We start from the raw sequence: 26,054 nt of genomic DNA on the forward strand, positions 1-26,054 counted from the left end.
CTCATCGTCATTCCTTCCCCCACCTCTTACCCCCAAGTGCTCATCATGAAAATATATTAGGAGAAGAAACTGATCTTGTGATCACGCCTTCTGTGTAACCCCGTTGCTGTATGACACGTACAACCACATCTTAACCCTTTAACCAGGCTTTAATGTTCCGATATCATGTCGTCCCCTTTAATATCCTCAAAAAATCGATATCAAATTTATCAATATCAATAGGTTGTAAACGCTCTAATCCTGCAAACATACTTCAAAACGGAAGGTTAAACGCTCTGCATGTGGTGAAACTCTCTTATCGCGACGAACATAACCAAACAACAAGCAGGATACAAAAATACATGGCATTTTCACGGCGTGCACAAGCGCAACCTTGAAATTGCATATATGATAAATCTAGTATCACTGCTTATGCATGCATTTTGCAGGATTTGGAGAAAACTTTGAGTGATACAGTTTCGCTGTTAAGGATGTTGTGCAATAGAACTTTGATACCGTAGAGTCAATTCAATATGTCAAACAATGTCGTGAAACATTTCTTATCTTTGTAAAAATCAATGCAACGGTGAGTAGTAAGTACTGATCTTCAACGCTAGAGAAGTCTGTGTTTAGAATTGAGTGCGATCTGAGAAGCCTTTTGATGTCTATATTTTGATCTCGTGAGGCTGAGTTGAAGATCTCGGGGCGCATGAGAGTAGTACTTTCACTAAGATCTTCATTATAGCTTTACAAATAGAACAAAGAAACAATGTAGGAGACGGATACATTTTCTATTTGCAGATTAGACCCTGAACGGTCTGACAAAGAAATATCTCCTAAAGCTTTGGTTGACACATTGATATTTGAATTGCGGTGTATTGCACCAGAGACTGTAGGCTGTGACCTCGCCTCTAGTTAGGGGCTCCGGGTATAACCATTGTTCGCAAAACTGTTTTGCGAGTCAGTTTTGTTACACAGATTGAGTATGTTGAGTCAGCATAACCATATTGATGTCGACACCGAGCCAACCCTCCCAAAGGGTTTTGGACTATGGAACCGGGCTTTAAGAGTTCGGGAGTCATTGAAACAAGTCCAGCATAGGTAAATCGACTAGATTTCTCAACTTTCACCCGTCTGCTTCAAAGGAGATTACACCGTTAACTAGGTAATAAATTACCAACAATCGTAAACCAATCCTCGACACCGAAGAAACAGCCGTGGCTTAAAACCCCCCAAAAAGAGCAGCCCAGACAATCTCAAGGAAACAATCGGATTACCAAGAAAACATGGACCCTGAAAGTGCTGATTTTCAAAGGAAGGTGGCGGTCCCGACCGAATGTTTGGTATTCGGTGAGCCACGAAAGGATGCAAGCTACGGGCGTGCAGAAAGTCTATTTGAATTCGCTAATGGATTTCATTCAATGCACCTCTCATGGTTGTCACACTAACGACGACACTAAGCTCGCAATGTGATGTCTATGGATATTTTATTGATTTGCTATTGTGGACTCAAGCTAAGGCTTGAAATAAAGTTTGCGGGCTGAGAGATCGACGGTGCACTGTTCAACCAGCTTTGAAGCTTCCCGCTCGGACTTCAAATGGCTATCAATTTTCAAACCACTTATCGCGCGTACGCCGTAAAGCGGCCAGTACGTTCGACTGGGAACTAAGAGATGAACTTCCGGTAACTGTAATTGTTGATGATTACTTGGCAAGTGGGTTGAGAGAGGGAGCCACGCAATGTGAGGCACTCAACAGTGTCTAGTCCTTAGATTCCAGGGCTCAAAAGTGGGATAAGGTTGTAGCGTGGAAAATTTTGCGAGACATAACAAGCTTTAGGTGAAAATTCTGTTAGGGCTGGAATGTTAAATGATGCATGCCCTCAACTCCCAGCCCTATTCTTTCCTAGACAAGAAAATGAGAGTTTGATGTGTGCTCCGTTTATCAATATGAAGCGTGTGCTAGAGGAAATTGGGGACCGGGGATTGGGGATTGGGGATAGGTTCGATTTCCACCCACAATGGGCACGGGCTGGACAACCTTCACGGTTGGACTCGGATTGAGTCGGTTTGGAGATAAAACGGTCTTATGTATGTCAGAAGTATTGGGGAAAGGACCGACTCCGGTGGATATAGAGGGTTTCAGCAATTGGGCGTACGCGCCATGGAGATAGGGTTGGGGATTGAGTGAGTTGGGGAAAGGACCGATATGGTTATTTCCCCAGTGGATGTATGTTTCCGTGTGTCATATTTTGACTTTTGTGAGATAGGCATGCGGAGCGGATTTCTTTGCAGGACTGAGAAGCGGAATAGTGGGCGAGTCGGGGAAAGGGCCGATTTGAGTGGATATGTCAAGACGGACATACGGCATTGTAAAGTGGGAGCGGAGCCGGCGGGGTGTCGTAATTGTTGGGCTCACAAACTTGCAGAATATGGAGGATCATGGGGAAAGGACCGAATATATGCAAGTGCAGAAGCTGGAGTACGTTTGATGGGAATTGGGGAAAGGGCCGAATGTTATAAGAGAAGGGTGTCAAGATAAGAGTGGACTTGAATGAAGGACTAAAATAATTTTTGGTTTGGAGAGAAGTGCCGAGTGGCTTTTGAGACGAACTGTTCTCCTATATGAATAAGAAATTAAAGGCTTCTTCTTGCAATTGTTTTCAGTTGCTAGTGCAAAACATATCAGAGAATGAGCGGCAGTATATGATGATGAATTGTCAATAATTCCTTAGTGGGATGATCGGGCGACTTCAAATTGCCTCTCAACAACATGATTTGCAATAGCAACTGATGGAATATACCGGAAAGCCATTCGGTACACCCTTGAAAATTTTAACTGCCGCTATGTCTGGATGTAGAATCTCTCGGAATATGATGATAGGAAATGATGAATAATTCTACCGTAATGGTCTTAGCATATGATACACTTGCTTTTGGTGATTTATACAAATTTGTACATGATCTGTTTGCTCTTCTTATAAGATGGGTTTCCATGACGATGTCTCTGTTTACCGAGAATCGCTTGTCTAAACGATTACCCAGCCCCCTTATAGCCTCCCCCCTATATCCTAAATCGTCCAAATATATGAAAATTTCCAAAAGACTGATTCTGAATTACTTAATACCTAGTCTGAAAGTAATTTACTTTCATTTTGTATAACATCTGATTGTTGTCGATCTTACAAGCCTATATCCGTTTGAGTTGTCGATATACTATCTCGACTCTAGATTTTTGTATTGAAAGCGAAATCCTCAACTTGAGTAAAATCAATCTAATGTTTCAAGGTCGAAGTGAGAGCTATCGAATCCATAGTCTTGACTGCTTAATCGGGACTGCTTTTTCAACACGTAGATTTAAACTATATATAAATTGCCTCGAGATGATAGATCTTTATGTTCGAAAGCAATAATAAGTACTTCAACAGATCAACTTTTATAGTGCAAATTAACATATTTAATGATCGACTTGGAACTTTAACAACTATATACTACTGTGTATACTATTATAGAGCGTGTCTTTAAATCTCAATTAGTTCTCCTCTTTTCTTTTCATTGAATTACTAAGTTCAGACGAGACACTTATTTCCAGACTACCATTCCGAGTATAAAGAAGTCTCAAGATAAGAAAATCATACGTTTTAGATATACAGCGATGACAAAGAGTAAAAAAAAAGCTCAGTTCCGTTAGACAGAACTTTCTGTGTGAAGACTCAATGTAATACACTCCTCGCGGTCTCAATATGTATATCAAATTTCAATATTCTTTTGTTTTTCGTCCTATATTCACTAGTAACCTGTTATCTGCCTTCACTTCTCTAACTTATTTGATTCAAGTGGGAACCAGACGAATATTTTACTTCTTGGTGGAGTCAATCAAGTCTAAGAAAGAAAAAACACACACAACTTGTTGATCGTCATTTGTTCGCTCAAAGCATTGATTTATTTTATCGAATAATATGATGTTGACCCTTGTAGTCTCCAATTTAGAAGATGCATTTTGAGAGTAGATGGGGACTATAATGTAGTATGATTCTCTCCTTAAAAATCTGGAACTAGTATCCTTGGGTTGATGCTATTTTAGAATGCAATTTTCTAGAATTTGAACTCGAAAGTTAAGGGAGCAATTCACAGGTCAATATTCAAAATCTAGTGATACGAGATCTTACATTAGGAGAATAGCATTATGATGTGTCTGCTTGAGGTTTATAGTATTGATTCATTCTTGATAGTTACTCGTTTATGAACGTGGTGGTAGTAGTTGAGCAGAGAAATCGAACTTGGTACTTAGATCGATAAGCACAAAAACGGGTCTTGATTTTATGTAGCGCATCTATCACAGATGCAAGATATTTCTTTCCGTATCATCATCATCAATAATCAGTTTAATACCCCAAAAGACAAGGGGAGTGCTAGCAAAAGACAACTGTCTCCTAATACTCTTCACTCACACTCCGCAACGCTCCCGGAGGCCTTGCGGACTCTTGGAGAAGTATTCTGGAACCCGAGTGCTCCGGTCGTCTCACATTTTCTAAAGTCTTAAAAGCAATAATAGTATGATGTGTATCAGTACTACCCTACTATCTCGGACGAATCTCCGCGCGGGTCAATTGTGTTCATCAAGCGAAACTCCGCGCGGAGTCAACCTTATTCTACCCTCTCCGTGGCTCCACTGAAGGAGTTGCGTGGTGATAAAACTCCGGAATCTGAAGGGGCTGAGTATCGGGGTTTCGGAACCGAACTGATTGGTTCATGTATTAAATTAGTACAGTATGAATACATCACAATTTGATCAACTTGTGGTCTGTGGCCCTTACAATTTCATGCTCTTTGAAATGGATGCAAGAGAGAAGTGATATATGATGTCAGTCAGCCTTGATCAAAGAAGATGTAGACTTGAATGCAAGCGAACCTGAATCACAGTTTCAGTGATGATATCGAGATCTTCCTTGTTTGGGGATTTTTGGTGGAGAGAAATGGATGAATGGAAGGGAAGCACGTACCGAGGTTGAATGACGACTTTGTGGGAATGAAATTGAGGGGTTTGAGAGATTTGACTGCATAGGGTTTCAATTCAGGGTCTTGGCTAGGATGCAAGGAGGGTCTATGAGGAAAATTATATCCAATCGACGTATTTAGAGCTATGGGCTTAGCAACTAAAACATCCCTCTCGCCAAATTTATCATAGCGGGCAATGAATGTAGTAGGAATAGTTTCCTATGAGCAAAGAGGGCATCGATCTTCTGTGAATTACTTTTGTCCTGAATAGGGATGAATTCATGTTGAGTTCTATGCCGGAGAAGGAATCATCTCTCTTGCCCTTTTTGTCGCCACTACATCCAAATAAGCTTTACTTCAAATTACTGGTCTGTACGGAGTAGCGAGAATTCTCTCTCTTGGTTCAATATGTCTTGCTGCCCGTACACGAAATTTCATTTACGCTATTTATCCTACTGGTTTACCTGCTGTACAGAATTTCTACAGGCATAAGGAAATTGGCACACAACAAGCTTATAAGCAAGATGCAGTACTACTCCAATATGAGAATGATACTTATGGTTCGAGTCAGTATTCGGTCTTGGATATCACCAGTGTTGGGTCACGATACAAAGTACACAACGTATATTGTTAACTTACAATGAAACACGGTACAGTGATAGCAGAGTACTGAGCGTGAAGTCATGGTAGACCAGTAATGTGTTTTGATAATTCGCAAATTGTGGCTGATCTAGATTAGTTACAGATTCACATCTTGCAGCTCTTCATTGCTCAACCCCATTCCCCGTATGTCTTACTTCCCCAGAACTCCAGACTTCTGATTCTCCATCCATATGCATCCGGCATTTCCAGAAAATTCTTCATGCCCAAACCACTGTTCTCGATGAAATCCCCAACGCACATATTACCAAACTACGGTACTACCACTTTGTCAATAATTCATGAACAATATACAGTACCACGTATCTCTATCTCCACCCATTTGCACTGCACCCGTCGCTCACGTGCAGGAGCGTAATCGTGCTCGGTGAGCCACGTAACCAGGCGTGAACTATGTGCAGCCACGTAGGACCCCACATGTTCATCTATTCATTTCTAACCAAACTCGTGTTTATTGTGAGATATGAATCCCTTGATTCGTCTCTCCGCATTCAATATTTGAATGCGAGGAAATGAAAAAAATTTATGATATTATGGGCTTTTACAAGTTTGAGAAGGGAGTTGGGTTACGATGTTGATATGCTATGTGAGCCCCACTATGTATGTACCCTAGTCGTACATATGCGACTAGACGCATTCTGCAATGTTATGTTGTATTGGGAAGCAATAGTCATTTTATTGCTACCTGCAATGAATAAAAAGTGTGTTTTGGGAAGCCTGGAAGTTGATAGTACCCACTTGATATAGTGAGATGAGATGGTCTAGATGATACGATTTGATAAATTCTACATGAAAAATATGCACGTCGTACTTTTGCATTAGAGCAGGAAGCTGGATTGTGTAGGTATTAGTATAAGTCCGTAAAGATTTGAAACAAACTTACTATCTAGTAAGGTCAAGATATGCGGCCTACAATACCCTCCCCCCCCTTCTTCTGAAATTAAATCGGCTAGCATGAATCCGCTGCGTCTAGCTATTGCACCCTGCATACATAAAATATCGAGAGACACAGAGTCCCTTAATTCTCCACATACTCGTGCGGCTAGAGATTGATGAGTATGCAACTCCGAAGCTAGATGCACATATCACACAATAGTAAACTACAAGAGGACTAACCTGACATACTTAGTGGCGAAGTAGCATACTCTCTGGCAGCATGAGTGCCAGTCGTAAACCGTCGATCATCCGGGAAGATAAGTAGACTCAGCTGCATGCATTGAAGTAGGCAGGTGACTCTAGCATACAACACTTGCATATATGTAGATCCCAAGAAAGATCCTGACCCTGACGTGTTTATAAGCCTCAATGAACCTTCCTATGTAGGAATCTGACCTAAGCTTTTTTGCCTCAAGTCTGCTCAGCTAAAACGATAACACTCAGTCGGTTCGGTTCCAAGAATGAGACATTAGCTATGCGGGATGTAAATCTGCCTTTGATCTCACGGGCCCGTTGGTATGTGTAATGGCTAAAGACTGCCGCTGTCGATCCGTATGTTGTTTTAACCTGAATCTTTTGCACTTGTATCACTGCATCCGTATCACGGGGACATGCAATATCAACCAATAACTCGCTGGATGTATTGCTTACTCGGACTCGCTCCTGGAGAAATAGCATGGCCTTTCGCAAGAAATGAACATGCATAACATTATCTTTGCCAGGGAGTGCCGGAGTAGATCATCGGATTGAATCAAGCATCTGAGGGAGACTGATGATACCTGAAAAATAAGATAGTAATTTCTACAGAGACCACCGGTAGGTGAAGGGATCGACAGGCCACTACAAGAACGGACTTAGAGATATCTCTCGATATGTTGATTGTTATATCTTAGAAATTGTTACAATGTTTCATTAGAGATTGAACAATCAAAATATGAATACTGAAATCAAACAATTGAAGATTGAATTTGATAGTCGAATGTTGAGAAGTGTCCCGTCAGACCATGCACCCACTGGACCTCAGCATGCGACAAATTCTAGAATTCGTATAACATAAGAATAATATATACATATAGGTAAGCGTAGCATTGGCTATAGATAGAATTAATAATTTTTGAAATTTCTACTAATACTACTATATACCTACGTATATACGGTAATGAGAGAATCATTCAACCGTCACTTATTTACATGAAAAGGAGAAAACAAAAATTATACACGGTAATGAAAGAATCATTCAACCGCCACTGCTGCTACACAAAAAGGAGAAATGAAAGTTTTTACACGGTAATGAGAAATCATTAAACCGTCGCTGATTGTTAAAAAACCCATACGGCAATGAGAGCAATGAGAGAATCATTCAACCGTCACCCATGTTACACGAAAAAGAAACACACAGTGCATACTATAATAAGAGAATCATCGAAGTTTACAGATGATATAAAAGCCAGAAGCAAGTCGTCCTTGACAATTCTTGGCGAGATCTGCTGCAAGAGAACGGCTTGCCCCCATAGTATTTTGCATCTTAAATCGGAGATCAAGCGGATTCAATAGCATCGTGATTTAGACAATCGTCTTCCTTGGTATGATCGCCGTCGTAGTCAATTTCCTCTTCAAGCGTGTGCTCAATCCCTGCTTGGCTTAAGATAATGTTTTCTTGAATCTCATCTTTTACAGGGGAAGAGCTTGCTTGCTGCCCAGCCTCATTGTTGTCGTCATTGGCAGCGCGGGCGGGATATTTCGCACAGAACCCTCCACAATATGGAAAGCCACAGTCATATTCGCTATCAACCTCCGCTTGGGATCTTCTAGGAAGGAATCCTTGGGAGGGAGTGAAGGCCTGAATGGCAGGGTTAAAGATAGTGGTAGAGGTGTGTGCACCGGAATTCTCGCTGGCCGCTTTGGCGCGATCCCAAACAGCTTTAATGGAAGCGCGGTGGGCTGAGAACCCTCGGGCAGGAGTACGAGAGGTGGCACCGCGATTATGAAGAAGGTAGTGGTTGGCTAAGAGCCTTCGAGCATGAAAAGAAGGGGCGTTAGCGCGGAGTTGATGACCCCCTTGAGAAGTATTAGTATGAGCTCTAAAGTGATACATTGAGCTAGCCCACGGACGCTCTTGAGAAGTATCAGGTGCATCTGCAGATTGAACAGTTAAGCTAGCCATTGAAGACTCTAGCGAAGTACCGGGTGCGACTGCAGATTGAGAAGAAGAGGCCTTGTAAAGATCATCAGTATTGATGTTCAAGCGATTGAAAAGAAACTACAAGATTGATATACTTACGCCAGTTTTGATATTGTAATGCTTCGATGCATTGTTGATGATGATCTCCAGAGGCATTTCGAGTCTTTGGTTCATCGAGTGGTTGTTGGGCGATATGTTATTCGAGTTCGTCATGGTGGATGGTTGTTCTGAATCCAGGGACTTCAGCAATTATGGCAATCAAGATAATTAGCTTTTGATTACTAGTACTTGAAAGATTCTGATATAGAAATAATGTCCTGATACAGTATCAGAAAGTCTATGAAATCTTATGGAAATGATCGTGAATATATATACTCTTCCCCAGTTCAAATGGAAATCCGGGGAAAGTTTGGGCTCAAATTTAGTGGGAAAAATGACGTTACCAGTACCTATTTTTAACCACCTAGCTTCATCCAAATGGGTCTACAAATGTAACTATTTGGCCATGCAAAGGCTTGAAAAATAACGTGAACGCCCTAGACAATCGTAGTTCTCTCCGTAGAACATTTGGGGTGTTTTGAGCAACAATTTGACCCACGGGAAAGTGGTTGTACCTTTGGATCACAAATATCTGAAAGTAAGCTGATTTAGTGGGAGATATGCCACTATCATTCTTGCTCAATTCGGCAGCTGTTGTGGGGATCAATTTTGTAGTGTGAGAACCTGGGGATTGGCTTCTATAAAACATTAAAGTACAAGAAAGTAAAGCCTTCCTACCATAAGATCTGCTGTCATTGATGCGATGATCTTGCCAGAGAAGAAGCCATGATATACATGGGCTACACTTTCCAGCAAAACAATTATACCTTCTGGAATGATTTTAAATTTGTCATTTTTTTGATTGGTGATTGTGGCATAGATAATTCCTGTAAAGCGAGCATCTGAAGATCTAGGTTGTCAAGAATTTGGAATATGTAGAATTGAGTCATAAACTAGTGCAATTAGCTCCAACATTTGGTATTAAATTTCGATAGAGTTGAAACTACACCCCCTCTCAGGTGGCAGGCGGGTCTTTCTTGATATAAGATCAGGTGATTTGGCTGGTGTATGCCTAGGCTTTCCAGTTCTCAGACCAAACAAAACTGAATCTTCTATGTTCAGTGTTGCTCTAGTTTCAAGGTCAGTTGTAAGGGAAGTTGTTCAGTAATTAATTATCATTATAGGAACATATATTTCCATAACTCAAGAATCAAGCCACTGGCTTTACTGCGAAGTTCACAGCTCTAGATCTTTATGCTTATTCAAACAAAGGAACAAGTGAACAGATAAAGAAAGGCTACCTGAAAAGTTACTTGAAAATATCTGTTCTGATGAAATTTACTTTGATAGATATCATTGACTATTGACTGAAGTCATGCACAACTTGCCTTTTAAAGGCTCACACTAAAGATTCCAAAGAGGTAAATCATCAGTTCTCCAGTGGCTTTCAAACTCTTCAAACTTAAACCTCCAATTACACTTTCTTGAGAGATATGTTTCAGGAATCATCCATTCCTACATCAGGCAAAACCCAATCCCCTGCTTCCATAGGATTCCAGTTCTCCATCAAGAAAGTTAGACTTTGAAAATCAGGAAGATGAGAGTTTGAAGGCATACAGAAGCATGAAAAAATATTGATGAACTTTCGCTAACTATAGACTTGAAATGAGAGGTCTAGACTTCTCCTGTGTCTATCCCCGTGTTGAGCGAGAGGATTCCAGAATCATTATTTGTGAATGGTAGATCTGAAGGTCTTCCTGAAGGTCATCTAAGGGACCGTGTGTAGTTAAAATCCGCACCTAAAACTGTAAGGCGAGGCACGTACAGAAAATTTCTTTCCACTAGACAATCGCTGGATTGCCGGACTAGAACTAGAAGCAAATTTTCATGATGACACACTGCAATATGTTGAAATAGACACCAAGCCCATGCCGATCATCAAACGGCGAAGCACTAGCTTGGTCTTCCTGAAAATTTCAGAACTTCAACTGGCCAGAGATTCATGATAGATTGTGAGCGTGAGAACGCGTTCCAGTTGTCTGGATACCGTATGTAGTTCAATTAAACGAATACTTTGACGTGCTTACATTTCAAGACTTCCTATTGGTATATGTTGAATGTGGACTCCGATGACTAATCAAGATCCATGACGCTGATCAATCATGGACCTCGGAAAAATATAATCGTAAATATTTGAACCATAGCAATAGTATCATACAACGACAACAACAATCCTACTGTATACTCCAAATTTTTACTATTGATAGTCCACAATCTTCAATAAAATCAAAGATTCAAATATACCTTTAATCGACGCGTTCAAAGCCACCGCGAATCTCCAATTGAATCCAAACAACCATAACCCCTCCACAACATGGAAAATCCCGTCCTTTCCGGCCTGCGTTGTCTGCGAACCAGAACCCTTCTTCGAAACACCTCTATCTCAAGATGTTCAAACATCCATAGCTCTGCCACCCACGCTGCACAAATTACACGTTCATACTCTACTCCCACGATCAATTCACCCCGCACTCTCGCACGAAGCAGAGCTCCTTGCCCCTCATCATCTTTCGCACGCCTCAGGTTTTACAGCAGTGAATCCTCTCCATCCACAGTCAGAGGTACCGTAGGCGAAGGTGCAGATGGAGCCGCGGCAGACAAACTCGAGGTGCCATCTCATCTCGATGAAGCAGAAAAGAAGATTTGGGGCTTATTATACAACGAACTTGCGCCCACAAAACTGCAGGTGCAGGATATAAGTGGTGGATGTGGAAGTATGTATGGGATTGAGATTGTTAGTGAAAAGTTTAGGGGTTTGAATATGTTAAAGCAACAGAGGTTGGTTAATAAGATACTGGGAGAGGAGATTAAGGGATGGCACGGTGTACAGTTGAGGACTAGCATTCCTTGATTGGAGAAGGGAAATTGAGAGAAGGCATTTGAACGGTTATAGATATATACACAATGCGGCATTTGGCAGGCTTGTTGCATCAAGAAACACGTGTAGGTCGGATCGAAGTGGCCTGGGCATCTGAACATTGGGAGATGGCAGTTCCAGCGTGTACATTATGGATTAAATACGGGGATATCGGAATGCATCAATCAAGGAAGTAATGACTGATTGAAATTGCTTCTAATAGAATGACGCTTAATGATAAATTTCAAGATCATCTTCTCTCATTGTCTGCTGGGAAACTGAGAACATCGGCATTTGTTCCCAGGAGACCAAACGATACTTGATCATTCTTCTCTAAGACATTCCAGGTATTAAACCTCTGATTTGAAGCCTCGGATCCTCAGCATTCATTCAAACTTCCCCTTTACCTTCGTTTTTGATGATTCTGTTGCAAGTCTGCGAGTAATTGCACTGCCGGAAAAGCTTAGGGCCTGCTCACTCCATCCCGATTCCCCGGCCAGATTTACACCACCATTTCACTGACCTCTGGGCCATTCTTGATACTCATCCGATGCTCATTCGGCCTCCTCGCTTAGAACATACTCGTTGCCAAGGGGCATGGCATGAGTGAATACTACAGTGACGGAGCTGGACTGGAACGGCTATGATCTATGTAAGTTGATTACAAAGTAAAGTTATTTAGACCAAATAATGTTGAAAATCATAGTGTTTAAATTCTCCGGGACTACAATCTATAAAGTAACACCGTTCCCTTACATATTGAGTCCAAAGTTTACGAAATTTCTACGCGACACTTTTGCGCATACTTCCCAAACGCAGATGTGAATTGGACATATCCTACTCGAGTGCACTTCCAGTGTTCCGCGGTCGCTCCTTTCACTCTCAATGTCAAGCCAAGTCCAGACATACCGTTCTTTTCCCACAAATCCATATTCCCCGTCTGCAAAAGCGCACAGCATAGTAACATGTCATCCTTTGCCTCTACCGCAACATCGAAAACAATCAATCCAAGTGCATCACCGGTAAGCGGATCTACACAGTTTCGTCTCCCGTATGTATGAGAGCCCTGCCTGGTATTGAATAAAAGCGGCTCGACAGGTGCTGTGCGAACCATAACAATATATGCTGATATCTCAACACTCCCACTTTTTACAGCACCTGTCCTGAAATAAGAAACAGGCTGCGCCTCCGCATGAACGAGTTCAGGATCTCGAAGCGTGGCGCCAAGTTGTGGTTTTCTCCAATGTCGTGCATTTGCCTCATAGAAAAGCACAGGCGCGTCAATACTTGCCCAAGACCACGAAGGCGCAACATATTCCTTGCATCTATGGCCCGGCCGTCGCTGTATTTGGTTTTCATCGCGACACCAAAGTAGACTTGCCCAAGGATCAGATTTGAGAATTCCGGCAAGGTATGCACTGCCTGCTTTATCGCATGCGATACCGTAAAATGCGAGGAGCCTGTCTTTTGGGTATGTTAGGCTTTTGTTGGAGTATTGCTCTATCAAGCGGTACCAAAGTGTGTACCATCTGTATGGAGGATGCTGGATGAGTTGTTCGAGACCCTGTGATCGGGTGTTGGGGTTGCTTTTGTCGCCTAGACATTGCCATATTATAGATTTTTGCGTCAACTTTACTAGTCTGCTGGAAAGTAAATATTCCTGGTAGCACCAACCTCTACTATCGGTCGGTGGAGGTGGTGGTGTGTTCCGAGGCTGTCCGTTTGGCAATATATAGACGGTTGATTTTGAGGAACTATCTTGTAAATCGAGACTAGCAGCGCTGTTTCGTAATGGGTTTCTACGATCCGTCATACCACCATATACTGAGCTAGATGCGGCTACGAGAGTCATAACAGCACTTCCATAGATGGAAGCCATATTAGAAGCCTCAAATTGCCAGTCCTCTGTTGAGTCCTGAAGAATACACATACTATCGATCCAGATGTAATGCTCTCCCAGCTTGCGAGTCAACATAATCGCATCATGAAGGGTTTGTGGAAGAATTCTGAGTGGAATCTCTGTCGCAAAGAGCGGCATAGTTGTAGTGATCAATTGCCATGGTGCATCTTTAGGTGTCATTCCCCAGCAATAGCTGAGAATCAAATACCCGCCTTTATACAGACATTCCTGCCCATCAACGAGTCTTGGAAAATCGCCGCTATCCTGGGAACCCACATAAATGAGGCGAGTTGGCGCCATTACCATTCCATTGCGTCCGGATACAATGTTAACTGCATTTTGTCGCTGTGACGCAGCGGATGAGATTGGAAACATCACCCGATCGCATGTTAACTTGTGGTTTTCTAAACAGTGACTCATGGATTGCTTGATATATCTAACCGCCCCTTCGCTCTCCTCATACGAGCTGATAAGATCTTACGATTTTAATCAGTATGCAGAATCCTAATTTCTGTATAAGATCTTACCCTTGAAATTTCGTGCATCTTCAGGCACCTCTCCAGCATCCAGGACATGTTTAACATCAGCAATTGGTAAATATTTGAAGGCAGAAAGTTTATCTTCAGCGTGCTTCCGTAAGAATTCGTCTACCAAAGTACTGTGATCGGACAGAGAGGCAAGATTCACTGTCAAGGCTACAGCTTCGGTATCACCAGTATCAATAGTTGCGCGTTCCAGGAATATTGGTTGCCCTTCCAATCGATGTTTGAAAGGCTCTCGGACAGCTTCGTATAGTAAAATGCATGTATGGCAACCTCTCGAAGCAGAATTCGCAAATTCAGAGAAGCTCGACCAGAACGGGTAAGGGTGGCTGATCTTTCCATTCTGGAATAATGTATAAGGAATCGTCTGGCATGTTGTGCATATTGGCCAAGTCGTTTTCAAAGCCATGTTCAAGTATACTCGCAGCTTCAAAGACCTTGGTAGCTGTATAAACCTCTTGAGCGACTTATATGTACTGAGATTAGGTAGCCATCTCAATGCTGAGCTGAGCTGCGACAATAATACGGCTGAGCCGAGGTTACGCCGGGTGTCATTTGCTAAGTAAACATGGCTTGAACAGAATGAGACATGTCAGCTCAGCTTGATATGATCACTACATAGGATCTCACTTCACGAGCTCGCTTGGGCGGGATGATTTTGTTATTTGATTGCATGCGACAACAAGTTTATCACTGTCTGATGGCGATAGGTGAGAATCTAGCTAGATTGTAACATTTTTAAATTGGGAACCAGTGAAAATACACTTGAAATAATCAAATTGGTCTATTCTTTTCTATATTTCCAATAATTCCGCCCTAATTTGAAGGCGTATAATCTACCAGCCTATATCTATTTCCCACTGCATCTTGATGGGATTCTTAATGTTCTCAGGAGTCTCATCTGGATACTTCTCTGCAATCAACTTCGTCACTTCATCAAAAAGAATCTTATAGCCCTCGCCGCTAAAATGTAGACCTGTAATATCAATTAGGCCACTCGAATATTGCTCTGGTAATTTGATTGCGGGTGTTGATGGGTTACTCACCATCGTATAGCAGTTTCGTGAGTTTTTTATCCTTGCCATTTCCTTCTAGACCTGGCATCTCAGCTGGATCATCTCCCTCTTTCCACCTTTCAAGTGATCAATGTTAGCTCATAGCTTCTTATTCCCCTGATCTTGCACAACTTATATAGTTCCCAAGGAAAACCATCCGACCCTTGACGTACCCACAAGCCCCCATAAATGCACTCCAAATATCGACAACACCCAGTCCCTCTTCCTCTCCAACCTTCTTTACTGCATCCCTATATTCTCTCGTCCAACTAACCCGTCTAGGTTCATCCGAATTTGCCCACTCAACATTCATAATTCTGGATGTTGCCTCATCAACAGGTCCAGGCGTCACAAGAATGATCTTCGGAGAATGAGCTTGAATGAGAGGGTGAGAGATAATGGCTTTGAGATTAATAACGAATTGCGGAAGGGGCACATGTTGCTTTGTGGAGGGGCCACGGTTGAGATCATTTGCACCAAAGAAGATAAGCTGATTTACTTTAGCTTTTGGCTCTGGGTATGACTATCAAAGATGGAAGAGTGACATACCAGAAAACGGACTTTCGCTTGAGAAGGTGAAGGAAAGAAATTTGGGAGTATTTCAAGTGCATGGTTGGTAGTATAGCCACTGCCCAAGTACGTTAGTAGATGTTTGGATATTCATAGGTTAAATGTAAGGGAATGTACCTGAAGCCTCTATTTATGACGTCAAGTTTCCTGGCATATGCTGAATAATTTGGGCATATTAGGGAGTGCGTCTTGAATGAATTTTGAAACAGGACCCTTTGTTGTATCGCCAAGGTCTGAGCAATACGAAAGACTTTCAAATCATACCATTTTGGATTGCAGATGCGAATGAGAATCCGCTTGGTTCATTGGAGCACTGAGTAATACTATCACCTGATACTCTATATCAGTACTGAATATCATAACCGAAGTATCTTCATGCCACCAACCAAATAGCATGAACTGATCATAAGGTGCCTATATTGTCTATCAGAATACGCTCATCATGTGATTTTCCTCTGTCCCAGAAAGCACTCACCATTTCTATCTCTCAAGCCTTCTACGAAGAGTTTGCCCAATTCCCTAGTAAAAGGAACCAGAACAAAGTATCTCAAGAGTCGCAAAAATCAACAAGATACTTCGGGACCGAAAATCCGAGAAAAATCTTTACCTCCAAAATAGGTACAGCTCACAAATGCATACGAAGTAAACGAGCCACACCCTATCCTGACAACGAACCATAGAACCGTTTTAACCAAAAAATGAAATGATAAATTGTATTTAAGACCATAACAATTTAGCCTGTACTAATCCTCGTGTATGAACTTCCACCAATAGAATGGTGTGGGGGCGGGACTACCCCGCCTTCGTTGTGGAGCGCGCGGGTGAGAAGAGGCTGATGATAGAAATCGATTGAAGGAAGGTGGGGTGAATGACCAGAATGACCGTTGTATAGTATTCAATGTAACGTGATGCAGGAGGTCCAGATAACATAACTCAAAGCTGTTCAAGCAAACCATCTACGAAATCATCTGTAGTGAAAATTTCGATACCTTGCTGCTCACAATGCCAGTCCCAGAAAATCTGAAAGATCTCAAAGACGTCCTACGTCCAGATTTTCACTTCGGTTACGCCACCGCTGCGCCGCAAGTGGAAGGCGCGTGGAATGTCGACGGCAAAGGAATATCTATTTGGGACAAGTTCGGCCACACACCTGGAAAAGTAAAAGATTCGAGTACCTGCGACGATGCTGTTCTCTCTTACTACAAAACTGCCGAGGATGTCGCCCTCATGAAGTCTTACGGTGTGACAGGATATCGGTTTTCGCTTTCGTGGTCGCGGATTATCCCTCTAGGAGGAAAGGATGATCCAGTCAATGAAAAGGGATTGAAATATTACAGTGAGCTTGTTGATGAATTGCTGAAAAATGGAATTATACCCTTTGTGACTCTCTTTCACTGGGATATCCCTCAAGCATTGGAGGATAGATATGGTGGTATGTTGAATAAGGAGAAGTATACTCCTGATTTCGCGAGGTATGCAAGGGTCTGTTTTGAAGCTTTAGGTGATAGGGTTAAGAATTGGATTACCTATAATGAGCCAGGTGTCTACACATTAGCGGGATATGCAGCTGGTGTACATGCGCCTGGACGGTCATCAAATCGAGAGTTGAATGAGGAGGGAGACTCGAGCACCGAGCCGTTTACCGTTGGCCATACGGAATTGGTAAGCCATGCTCATGTGGTGAAGATGTATCGGGAGGAATTTAAGGAAAAGCAGGGTGGAACTATCATGATCACTTTACATGGAAATAACTCGGAACCATGGGACGAGGAGGATCCGTTGGATGTGGAAGCCGCAGAAAGAGCGAGAGAATTTGAGATTGCGTGGTTTGCAGATCCGGTATATAAGACAGGTGATTATCCGGCTAGTATGCGTGCGCAACTCGGGGATCGATTGCCAAAATTCACGGAAGAGGAATCAAAATTGGTTTTGGGTAGTTCGGATTTCTATGGAATGAATAGCTATACGACCTTCTTTGTGAAACATCGAGACGGCCCGGCCGATATCAACGATCATTCGGGAAACATCGATAAGCTGGATACTAATTCGAAAGGAGTGGTGAGAGGACCTGAGAGTGATACTTATTGGTTGAGAACATGTCCGGATGGATTCCGGAAGCTCTTGAATTGGATCTGGGCTCGATATGGCGTTCCCATCTTCATAACCGAGAATGGAACTACTGCGAAGGGTGAAACAGCACCGACTGAAGAAGTTTTAAATGACAAGTTCCGAATTGATTTTTTTGAGGGATATATTGGTGCACTAGCAAGAGCTGTGAAAGAAGATGGAGTAGACATCAGATCTTACTTTGCATGGACTTTTACGGATAACTGGGGTAAGACTTCGCGAATTCCGATATTTACAAGTGACTGACTAGCAATATAGAGTGGGCTGCAGGATTTACTGATAGATTTGGAGTAACTTTCATAGATTTTGAGTCGAAAGGAAAGAAAAGATACCCAAAGAAGTCCGCAACTGTTATCAAGGAACTCTTTACCTATATGATTGAAGGAAAATAAGCATGGGATATGGTATGGGAATTCAGTGTGTATATGAATGTATATAGAATTCCGCATCAAACTAGGCGGTGGTCTCCAGTGCCATTTATAATCACAGTCTTGTCCGGGAGTACGACCTTCGTCATACGACCGAGTCGCGAGTGTACCAGGACCTTCGTTAATACGCCTTCATCCCAAGCAATATCAAGTTCAAATCCAGTTCTTGCCTTAACACCACTCAGCTCCCCTGATCTCCACTCTTTAGGGCAGGCTGGTAAGAGTTGAATGGTATCAATTTGATGTGACTGTATTAACATTTCGACAATACCAGCGCATCCACCGAAATTCCCATCAATCTGGAAGGGAGGATGTACATCTAGTAAGTTGGGTAATGTACTGTCTTCCAACAATCTAAAAATATGCCCCAAAGAGCCATCCGCATCATATAACCTGGCATGAAGACAGATGAGCCAGGCTCGACTCCATCCTGTATGCCCTCCACCATTCTCAGCTCGACGACGCAGCGTAACCTCAGCAGCAGAAGCAAAATCTGGTGTCTCTGAAGGGTGAATCGAGTCCCCTGGATAAAGAGACCAAAGATGCGATGTGTGACGGTGGCCCGGCTCATATTCTTTGAAGTCCTGAAGCCACTCCTGTAGTTGTCCAAATTCACCGACTTTTGAAGGCGGTAGTTCGCTCTGAGCTAATCTCAAAGGTTCAGTCAGTTCATCATTAATCTGCAGCAAATCTACAGATAATAGGAATGCCTCGAAGAGAGATTTGGTGATCTGTATATCGATAGCAGATCCCTCACACAAAACACCCTTTTGGCCTTCAAGGTCAATGTAAGAGTTTTCCGGAGACAAAGACGGACTAGTTATCAGAAAGTCTCCTGTTGAATCCTTGATAAGAAAATCCAAGATGAATTGAACACTTCCACGTAGTACAGGAAACATTCTTTGGAGGAATTTTAGATTATGATCGCCTCCAAATAATTGTCTTTGCCAAATATGGGTACAAAGCCAAGCACCACTCATGGGCCATACTAAGGTCGCCTTAATTAAGTAGATCATCGAAACTAAGAATTGGAGGCGACTCACGTGTGCCTGGCATCCAACGATCCTGAGGATCTGTATCAGCCCAGATGTCTGTACAGCTATGGGATGTCCAACCACGACACCCGTACATAACTCTAGCGGTTTTCTCCCCACGATGCGCCATCCGTTCAAGCAGATCAAACAATGGATCTTCACATTCTTCCAAATTACACACATTAGCTGGCCAGTAATTCATCTGTGTATTGATGTTAATCGTGTATTTAGAGCCCCATGCAGGCTGGAAAGATGGATTCCATAGCCCTTGCAAAGTCGCAGGAAGAGCTTTATCTCCTGGTCGACTACAAGATATGAGAAGATAGCGACCATAGTTAGCATACAAAGCCACTAAACCGGGATCTGGAGCGATAAGCAGCCTCTCATCCGTGGGTATGTGAGCCGCATCGGGAAAGAGCCGAAGTTTAAAACGCCCATATAGTGAGTTGTAATCCTGAACATGCCTTTTGAAAAGATCAGCATGGCTATAGAGTGCCTTCCTTGTTTGAGTTAGGGCTTTAGCTTCCAGATCCGCATGGCGAAATGTTGTCTGTGCAGAGACAATGATCATAGCCTTTGAGGAGTTCACAATGACACAGTTCCCCACAGTCTCAACGTTACCGTCACCAGCTAACTCCCGAACGCTGACAACGCAACAAAAATCATTGCTGTTTCGTCCACCTGGTGTCCCGTGCATCACTATGGTCCCATCTTGCGCTTCAATAGAGTCGACGAACTCATCAGTAGCAAATTCTCGATCGCTGTATCTTGATAATCGGATGGTGAACTCCGCTTTCTCGGACGACTCCAATTGAACGACCAAGACATCGTCAGGATAACTAGCGAAGACTGTGCGTTTGTATCTAACTCCGAGATGCTCATACTCCGTAGTTACATTCGCTGTTGACAGTTCCAATCCTCTCCAATAGTTGCTTACTTTTGCTGGGTCGTGTCCAAGATCCAAAGTCAGCGTTCCGAGTGGTTCATAGTGGCGTTGACTGTGAGGAGTGGCAAAAAATGCCTGCTCAACCAATTTTTCCGCTTCTGCATGGTCGCCTATCCGGATAAAATGTCGCAGACGGTCCAGGTTTTTGAACGCGTCTTTAGGTGTACGATCTTGAGGACCGCCATACCAGATTGAGTTCTCATTCAACTGAAGCTTTTCCCTTGACGTGCCACCATAGACCATCGCACCCAATCGGCCATTGCCTACAGGCAAACTTTCCGACCACTCCTTTGCAGGTGACGTGTAATGGAGAGTTTCTACCAGGTTAGGGGGGGCCATCTTGGATGTTCAAAGTGTTTTCTAGTATTCTAATACTGAGACATACTCTAGATATCAATTTTCCATGGTGGCCAATGCTGTCCAAAGACGAATGCGGTCAGTTTCGGCGCATTCCCTTCCGCTAAAATTCGATTTTCATCCAATCGCTTTGAATTTGATGACAGGGATCAATTTAACCAGGAAGCTTGTTCACGCATAGACAACAGCCTGAACGAATGTCTAGAAATCCATCAATAGGAACTCTTTGTTCGATGGTAATTACCAACTATTGGGGTTGCGGAGAAGAGATAATGCGGGGGAAAGTGAGGTGACATCGGGTGATAGCAAGGGCCGTTGTCCCGCATGGGACATGTGACATGATTGGTTGGAATCTAAATGGATTTCCTTATATACCTAACCAAAGTGAATATCGAAGTTAAATTTCTAAAGGAATACTACAGGAGTGATACGATTATTGTGGAGTGGTGATCTTTGCAAATTTCCTCTTACACCCCCCACTCATCTCCGTTGCCCATCAGCGACATCTAGAAGGATAGATCTTCCATCCGAAGCAAAGCCTCCGAATAGAAAGAAGAAGACTCTCGAATTGTCTTCATAAAAACCCCTGAGCACGCGAATTTGACCTTTGCCTCGAAGAAGTTCACTATCTGAATCAGGAACGCAATGTCACCCAGGTACGATAGTAAGCTGGAGCCAGTTGTCTCAGAAGGCCTAGGCGACTTCAAACATGCCGAAGAACATGTGGAGGAAGTCACTATTGCTCGTCTAACTGAAGAGGACTTATTCCTATTATCTCAAGAATCGCTGCAATTCAAATCATGGACTTCGTTTCGGATCTTCTTGATGATGTTCGTACAAGGCTGTGGTGCCGCTGGATACGGTATCGATTGGGCCGTCATTTCTGGAATCAATGCCTTCAAACCTTGGCACACCTATTTCGGATTTGGCACAAGCGGTGTGACTTATGGTACCTTGAACGCGTTGATGACTATCGGAACGATTTGTGGCGCTCCATTCATGGCATTTGCTGATATTATCGGACGACGAGGCATCAATTTTGCAGGAAATTTTATTGTTCTAGTTGCATCTCTTCTGCAAGCGTTTTCGGTAAACATGCCAATGTTTATGGCCGGCCGTTTCTTCTTGGGATTTGGCTCAGCACTCATGTCCAGTCCCCAGTACGTCGCTGAAGTAGCCCCAACACATCTCAGAGGTCGACTTGTTGGGATATTTGGAGCTTGCTTTCAAGTCGGAAGCTTGTGTATGAACGCCGGACTAATAGGATTAGCTCACATTGAATCAGACTGGTGCTGGAGAATTCCTCTGGTTCTGGAAGGATTATTTCCATTGATTGTGTGCTTGTTCATCTACCCCTTAACACCGGAATCACCACGTTATCTCATCATGAGAGGACAAATGGAAAAGGCCAAGAGGGTTATCGCCAATATGCACACCACAGAAGGCAATAATGTGGATCATCCTTTGGTCACTATTGTTGCAAATCAGATTGAAGAATCCTTGCAGAACGAGAGACAAAGTAATCATGCTTGGTGGGACTACCGTGTGCTATTCCATGGTAGACCAGCACAGTATAGAGTTTTAGTTCTAGTACTGTACTCAATCTTTCAACAGTGGAACGGGGGCGGCATCATTGGGCAGTATCTTGTACCCGCTCTAGACACCGTCGGAATTACAGGAACCACCGAGCAGCTGGGTATGAACTTCGGACTAAATGCGACTTATTTGGTGTTTACTCTTTGTGGTTCCTTTATAGTTGACAGATTCCGAAGAAGGACTTTAATTTTTGCCGGATTGATCAGTTTCATTCTCTTACAAACAGCCGCTACAATAACCTCCTGGCAATACACATTGAACGAGAGCAAAGTGGATGCTGGGCTTGTTGTGACCTGGCTTTTCTTGTTCCAGACTTGCTCCTCTTTGCTAATTGCGACAATGCATAATCTTTACCCTGTTGAAGTTTTATCACTTGATATGAGAGCGAAAGGTATGGGCTTGTATGCTCTCGTACAAGGTGCAGCTGGAACAGTTCAGAATTACGGCATCTCGGTTGGAATACAGAAAATTGGATACAAGATTTGGGTCGTGTATGTTGGGTATAATCTCATACAACTGGTTCTCTCATATTTCGTATTCCCAGAGACCTCTGAATTGACTTTGGAGGAAATTGATACTGTGTTTGAGACCCCGGGCGTCAGACCAGTGAAGATGTCCCTTGATATCCAGAAGGCGAAGAGAGAAAAAGAAAGGCTCGAGGCTGAAGCATTATCTAGCGGTGTTCAATATTGAGAGAAGGCGACATAAGGAGGAATGCCATGATAGTTTATCTGAAGAGCGTTGGTGTTAGGTTTTTCTTCAAAGACAAACATGAATTCCATTCATTAATTTTCCACAGGAAAGAATTTTTTTCCATGTTTCTGAATGAGGTTGATCAATGACATATAGATTATATGAGAACTTGTATATGTTCAATCATGAGAACTACGTGCTTTTGAATGGATGTTTTGATGATTTGTGAGCGTTCTATTGCGAGTATTTATTTCCTAAGATGCAAACGCGCTGGAAGACTTGGCATTTTGACGTTCCGCTGACTAATCTTAATCTAGATTGATCAGGAAACTCAGTCATCACAACAAATGCCAAAAATTTCCACACCCAATCAGAATTATTTTAATCAAGTCATATATCTTCTGTAGATTGGAATTCTTGATACAACTAACTTGAGAGTCCAATAATGAATATTCCGAATACCATACCCCCAATCCTCACCTCTCCGTTCCGGACAGCCTGCAAGCACTTGCGGCACAGTAACCTTATGTCCAACATCTGAAATCTTCTACAAACGAAGCCGCGCCCCTGGATCTGACATTGCAGCTCATGGATATGTCGAATACACAGCCTCCTTTCCCACTGGTTGCTGGAAAAAGTCGGCCGGTACGTCCGCGGGCATTTGTCGCTGCTCAGCCCAATTCCTCACAGCATCGAAATCTCGACACTTATGTTTTGTATTGAAATCCTGGTCCGCCTCTGAGGCTTCTGAACGGACCCAGATTTTACCCATAACGCCAATATCAACTGTACACATCAGCTGCTGACGAATAATATCAAGGCAATGAGCTATCGAAGCGGCAAAGGTTAGCATTTCTTTAGGTTCTTTCCAGACGGTTAACTTACAGACGTGGAGCTTTAATATTGGAATGTCATTCTCGAAAGCGCCTTCTCCCTTTGTTTGATAATAGTCATAGTTATACCACAATCCTTGTCGAAGCAGGTTCAAACAATGAAGATGGGTCAAACCTTCAACATTAGCTGGGTAGCCGCCACCATATTTCTCACTGATTGTTACATGATCAGTAGTAATTCCGGAACTCGCTGCCAATGTTGCAGGAACGACGATGTCACGATAGTTAATTCCCAAATCATTCCAGGCCGTATCAACTTCCTGACCTGCATCTTGGCGATACTGATTGGATTGTGGAAGTGACCCATTAAGACTCATCGTGGTATATGAAAGGCTCAGGTCTTCAAGGACTGGGGCTGTGGTAGCATCGTTAGCTACTGCTTCCTTCGGCAAACAATCATACAGAACGGCGAACTTACAATATTGTGAAATATAACCCGTGCATAGTCTTTCAGTGCTGCGACCCCAACGTCCACCAACCCAGAAGCCGATTAAGCAGATACTAATGAAAAAGATGAAGAAGACGAAAACTAGGAGAATCTGCGAACAAAGGCTTTCCTCTTCTTCTTCTTGCCTTCTATATTCGGGTTCTAGAAGGGGTGTTCGACTCGTTGTCCCCGCTTGACGAGGAATCTCTTCGAACACATAAATTTTATCCGTGAGCCTGGTTCTCATTTTGAAGTTTGATTATCAACTTTTTGTAAAGGAGGATACTTGCTTCTGAGAAGTTGAAGGTACGTGATGTTTGGTATTAGGATGGTTCCGAGGATAACAACATCTTGGGACTTCAGAAAGATCGATGATATTTCTCGACGATTATTGATCTGCATCAGTGTATGGTCCATGTCTGAGATAATGAGGTTGAATCTATCGTGAAGTAATGATCTGTAGTCTGTATTGGTCTGTCCCGCCGCTTGATTTGGTGATAATTTCTCTTCAAAACAATGTCTTCAGAAGTATGAAACATTGTACAACTCAAGTAAGCTATTTTATCGAACACTGGGACTGCAATTTTATTCTCGGATCATCGTCGTTATTACACGTGTGAAGGAGTATTTTGTTTGCTCATCATATTTCTTCAATCGCGATATGTCGAACCTGCAATTTCAACTTCATCTTCGTCCATTTGCTCTTTAATAAATCCTGGAGATGCATTATCTTGGGGTGATATTCCTAAAAGCCAGTATCTGTGTTTGCATCACGACGCCGGCGATATGCTCGCTTTGTAATTATCTTGTGCGCTCAAAATGCCAATTCTGTGCCACAGTACCACTTCGTATTATGGAACATGGCCTTACCCAATGCTTTTGCGATGGTGTTTCTGAAGGCTATCAAGAACCAAGATATGTTCTGATAGATTTTTGTGTCAAGACATGGAAGTACCTCAAATTCCAGATGCTTATGCTTAGACTCGTACATGTGGGATATTCGATAGATTAATCTAAACTCTCTTTGCGTTGCGTATCACCGCGGATGATAGCTGGCTGATGGCGTATCAATTCATATTCATTCCGATATCTATCACTACTACTGTATTATGAATGAAATTTCATCATTTTTCGATTCATATACAATTACACTCGGTCAAATTCTCCCAACATAACATTCAACTCTCATCGTTTAGCCAATACAGCTGTACCTCATCGATAGTCACGTAACCTCCTCCAATCTCCCTTTCCGTTATGTACGATGAAACCAACTTCATTACCAGCATACTAATCCTGGTTTCTATCGTCTGCATGATAACCATCATCCTCTTTCTCGGGGTCTATATATGTTCTCGTCAAGCTCCATCTCTCTCATCCTTCCCATCTCATCAATCACATCCGATCCTTCTACATCCACCTTGACGTCTAAATTTCCATACTTACTCTCTCGAATCCCCAGTGTACTCATACTCATATCATGAGATTCCTTGCTGAATTTGCATTGGCGCTAGCCATGGCTACTGGCGTGGTGGCCGGTGCTTTAGATGCTAGTGCAAGTGGTACCGGGACTTTGACCACGACCTCGAGCGCAACGTCTTCAAGTGCTAGTACGGCGACTGTCACAACATCCACGACAGCTAATCCTTACGGTGCGTATGGAGAATATGGTAACTACGGAGTGTATGGAAGTTACCAAAGCTATAGGAAGAGAGCGAAGAAGTAGTTCTATTGATGTAGAAGGTGAGTTATTGTCTGAGGAGTCTTTCGAATTGAGAC

General features: G+C 42.7%; 9 protein-coding genes across 9 annotated transcripts; 4 read left to right on the top strand and 5 right to left on the bottom strand.

Moving 5' to 3' along the window:
- Positions 1–8,109: 8,109 nt before the first annotated feature.
- Positions 8,110–8,967, bottom strand: EAE97_008017 (uncharacterized protein; the record flags this gene model as incomplete). The annotated part of the gene is made up of 2 exons (XM_038878531.1): positions 8,110–8,832; positions 8,854–8,967. The coding sequence occupies 2 exons, from the start codon at positions 8,965–8,967 to the stop codon at positions 8,110–8,112; spliced, it is 837 nt and encodes a 278-aa protein (XP_038730781.1).
- Positions 8,968–11,167: 2,200 nt separating this feature from the next.
- Positions 11,168–11,704, top strand: EAE97_008018 (uncharacterized protein; the record flags this gene model as incomplete). Its single annotated transcript, XM_038878532.1, has 1 exon — positions 11,168–11,704. One exon carries the CDS (start codon positions 11,168–11,170, stop codon positions 11,702–11,704), a length of 537 nt encoding a protein of 178 aa, XP_038730782.1.
- A 778-nt stretch (positions 11,705–12,482) lies between these two features.
- Positions 12,483–14,561, bottom strand: EAE97_008019 (uncharacterized protein; the record flags this gene model as incomplete). The annotated part of the gene is made up of 2 exons (XM_038878533.1): positions 12,483–14,086; positions 14,138–14,561. The coding sequence occupies 2 exons, from the start codon at positions 14,559–14,561 to the stop codon at positions 12,483–12,485; spliced, it is 2,028 nt and encodes a 675-aa protein (XP_038730783.1).
- Positions 14,562–14,988: 427 nt separating this feature from the next.
- Positions 14,989–16,255, bottom strand: EAE97_008020 (uncharacterized protein; the record flags this gene model as incomplete). The annotated part of the gene is made up of 8 exons (XM_038878534.1): positions 14,989–15,128; positions 15,199–15,284; positions 15,381–15,697; positions 15,757–15,835; positions 15,895–15,934; positions 16,042–16,107; positions 16,164–16,191; positions 16,253–16,255. 8 exons carry the CDS (start codon positions 16,253–16,255, stop codon positions 14,989–14,991), a joined length of 759 nt encoding a protein of 252 aa, XP_038730784.1.
- A 524-nt stretch (positions 16,256–16,779) lies between these two features.
- EAE97_008021 (uncharacterized protein) lies at positions 16,780–18,296 on the top strand (the record flags this gene model as incomplete). The annotated part of the gene is made up of 2 exons (XM_038878535.1): positions 16,780–18,112; positions 18,163–18,296. The coding sequence occupies 2 exons, from the start codon at positions 16,780–16,782 to the stop codon at positions 18,294–18,296; spliced, it is 1,467 nt and encodes a 488-aa protein (XP_038730785.1).
- Positions 18,297–18,352: 56 nt separating this feature from the next.
- EAE97_008022 (uncharacterized protein) lies at positions 18,353–20,651 on the bottom strand (the record flags this gene model as incomplete). Its single annotated transcript, XM_038878536.1, has 2 exons — positions 18,353–19,320; positions 19,376–20,651. 2 exons carry the CDS (start codon positions 20,649–20,651, stop codon positions 18,353–18,355), a joined length of 2,244 nt encoding a protein of 747 aa, XP_038730786.1.
- A 663-nt stretch (positions 20,652–21,314) lies between these two features.
- Positions 21,315–22,958, top strand: EAE97_008023 (uncharacterized protein; the record flags this gene model as incomplete). Its single annotated transcript, XM_038878537.1, has 1 exon — positions 21,315–22,958. One exon carries the CDS (start codon positions 21,315–21,317, stop codon positions 22,956–22,958), a length of 1,644 nt encoding a protein of 547 aa, XP_038730787.1.
- Positions 22,959–23,544: 586 nt separating this feature from the next.
- On the bottom strand, positions 23,545–24,525 carry EAE97_008024 (uncharacterized protein; the record flags this gene model as incomplete). The annotated part of the gene is made up of 3 exons (XM_038878538.1): positions 23,545–23,786; positions 23,844–24,206; positions 24,270–24,525. The coding sequence occupies 3 exons, from the start codon at positions 24,523–24,525 to the stop codon at positions 23,545–23,547; spliced, it is 861 nt and encodes a 286-aa protein (XP_038730788.1).
- A 1,230-nt stretch (positions 24,526–25,755) lies between these two features.
- Positions 25,756–26,001, top strand: EAE97_008025 (uncharacterized protein; the record flags this gene model as incomplete). Its single annotated transcript, XM_038878539.1, has 1 exon — positions 25,756–26,001. One exon carries the CDS (start codon positions 25,756–25,758, stop codon positions 25,999–26,001), a length of 246 nt encoding a protein of 81 aa, XP_038730789.1.
- Between the last annotated feature and the right edge of the window lie 53 nt (positions 26,002–26,054).

The sequence above is a fragment of the Botrytis byssoidea genome (assembly GCF_014898295.1).
Source record: "Botrytis byssoidea strain MUCL 94 chromosome Unknown BBYS_016, whole genome shotgun sequence".
Lineage (NCBI taxonomy): Eukaryota > Fungi > Ascomycota > Leotiomycetes > Helotiales > Sclerotiniaceae > Botrytis > Botrytis byssoidea.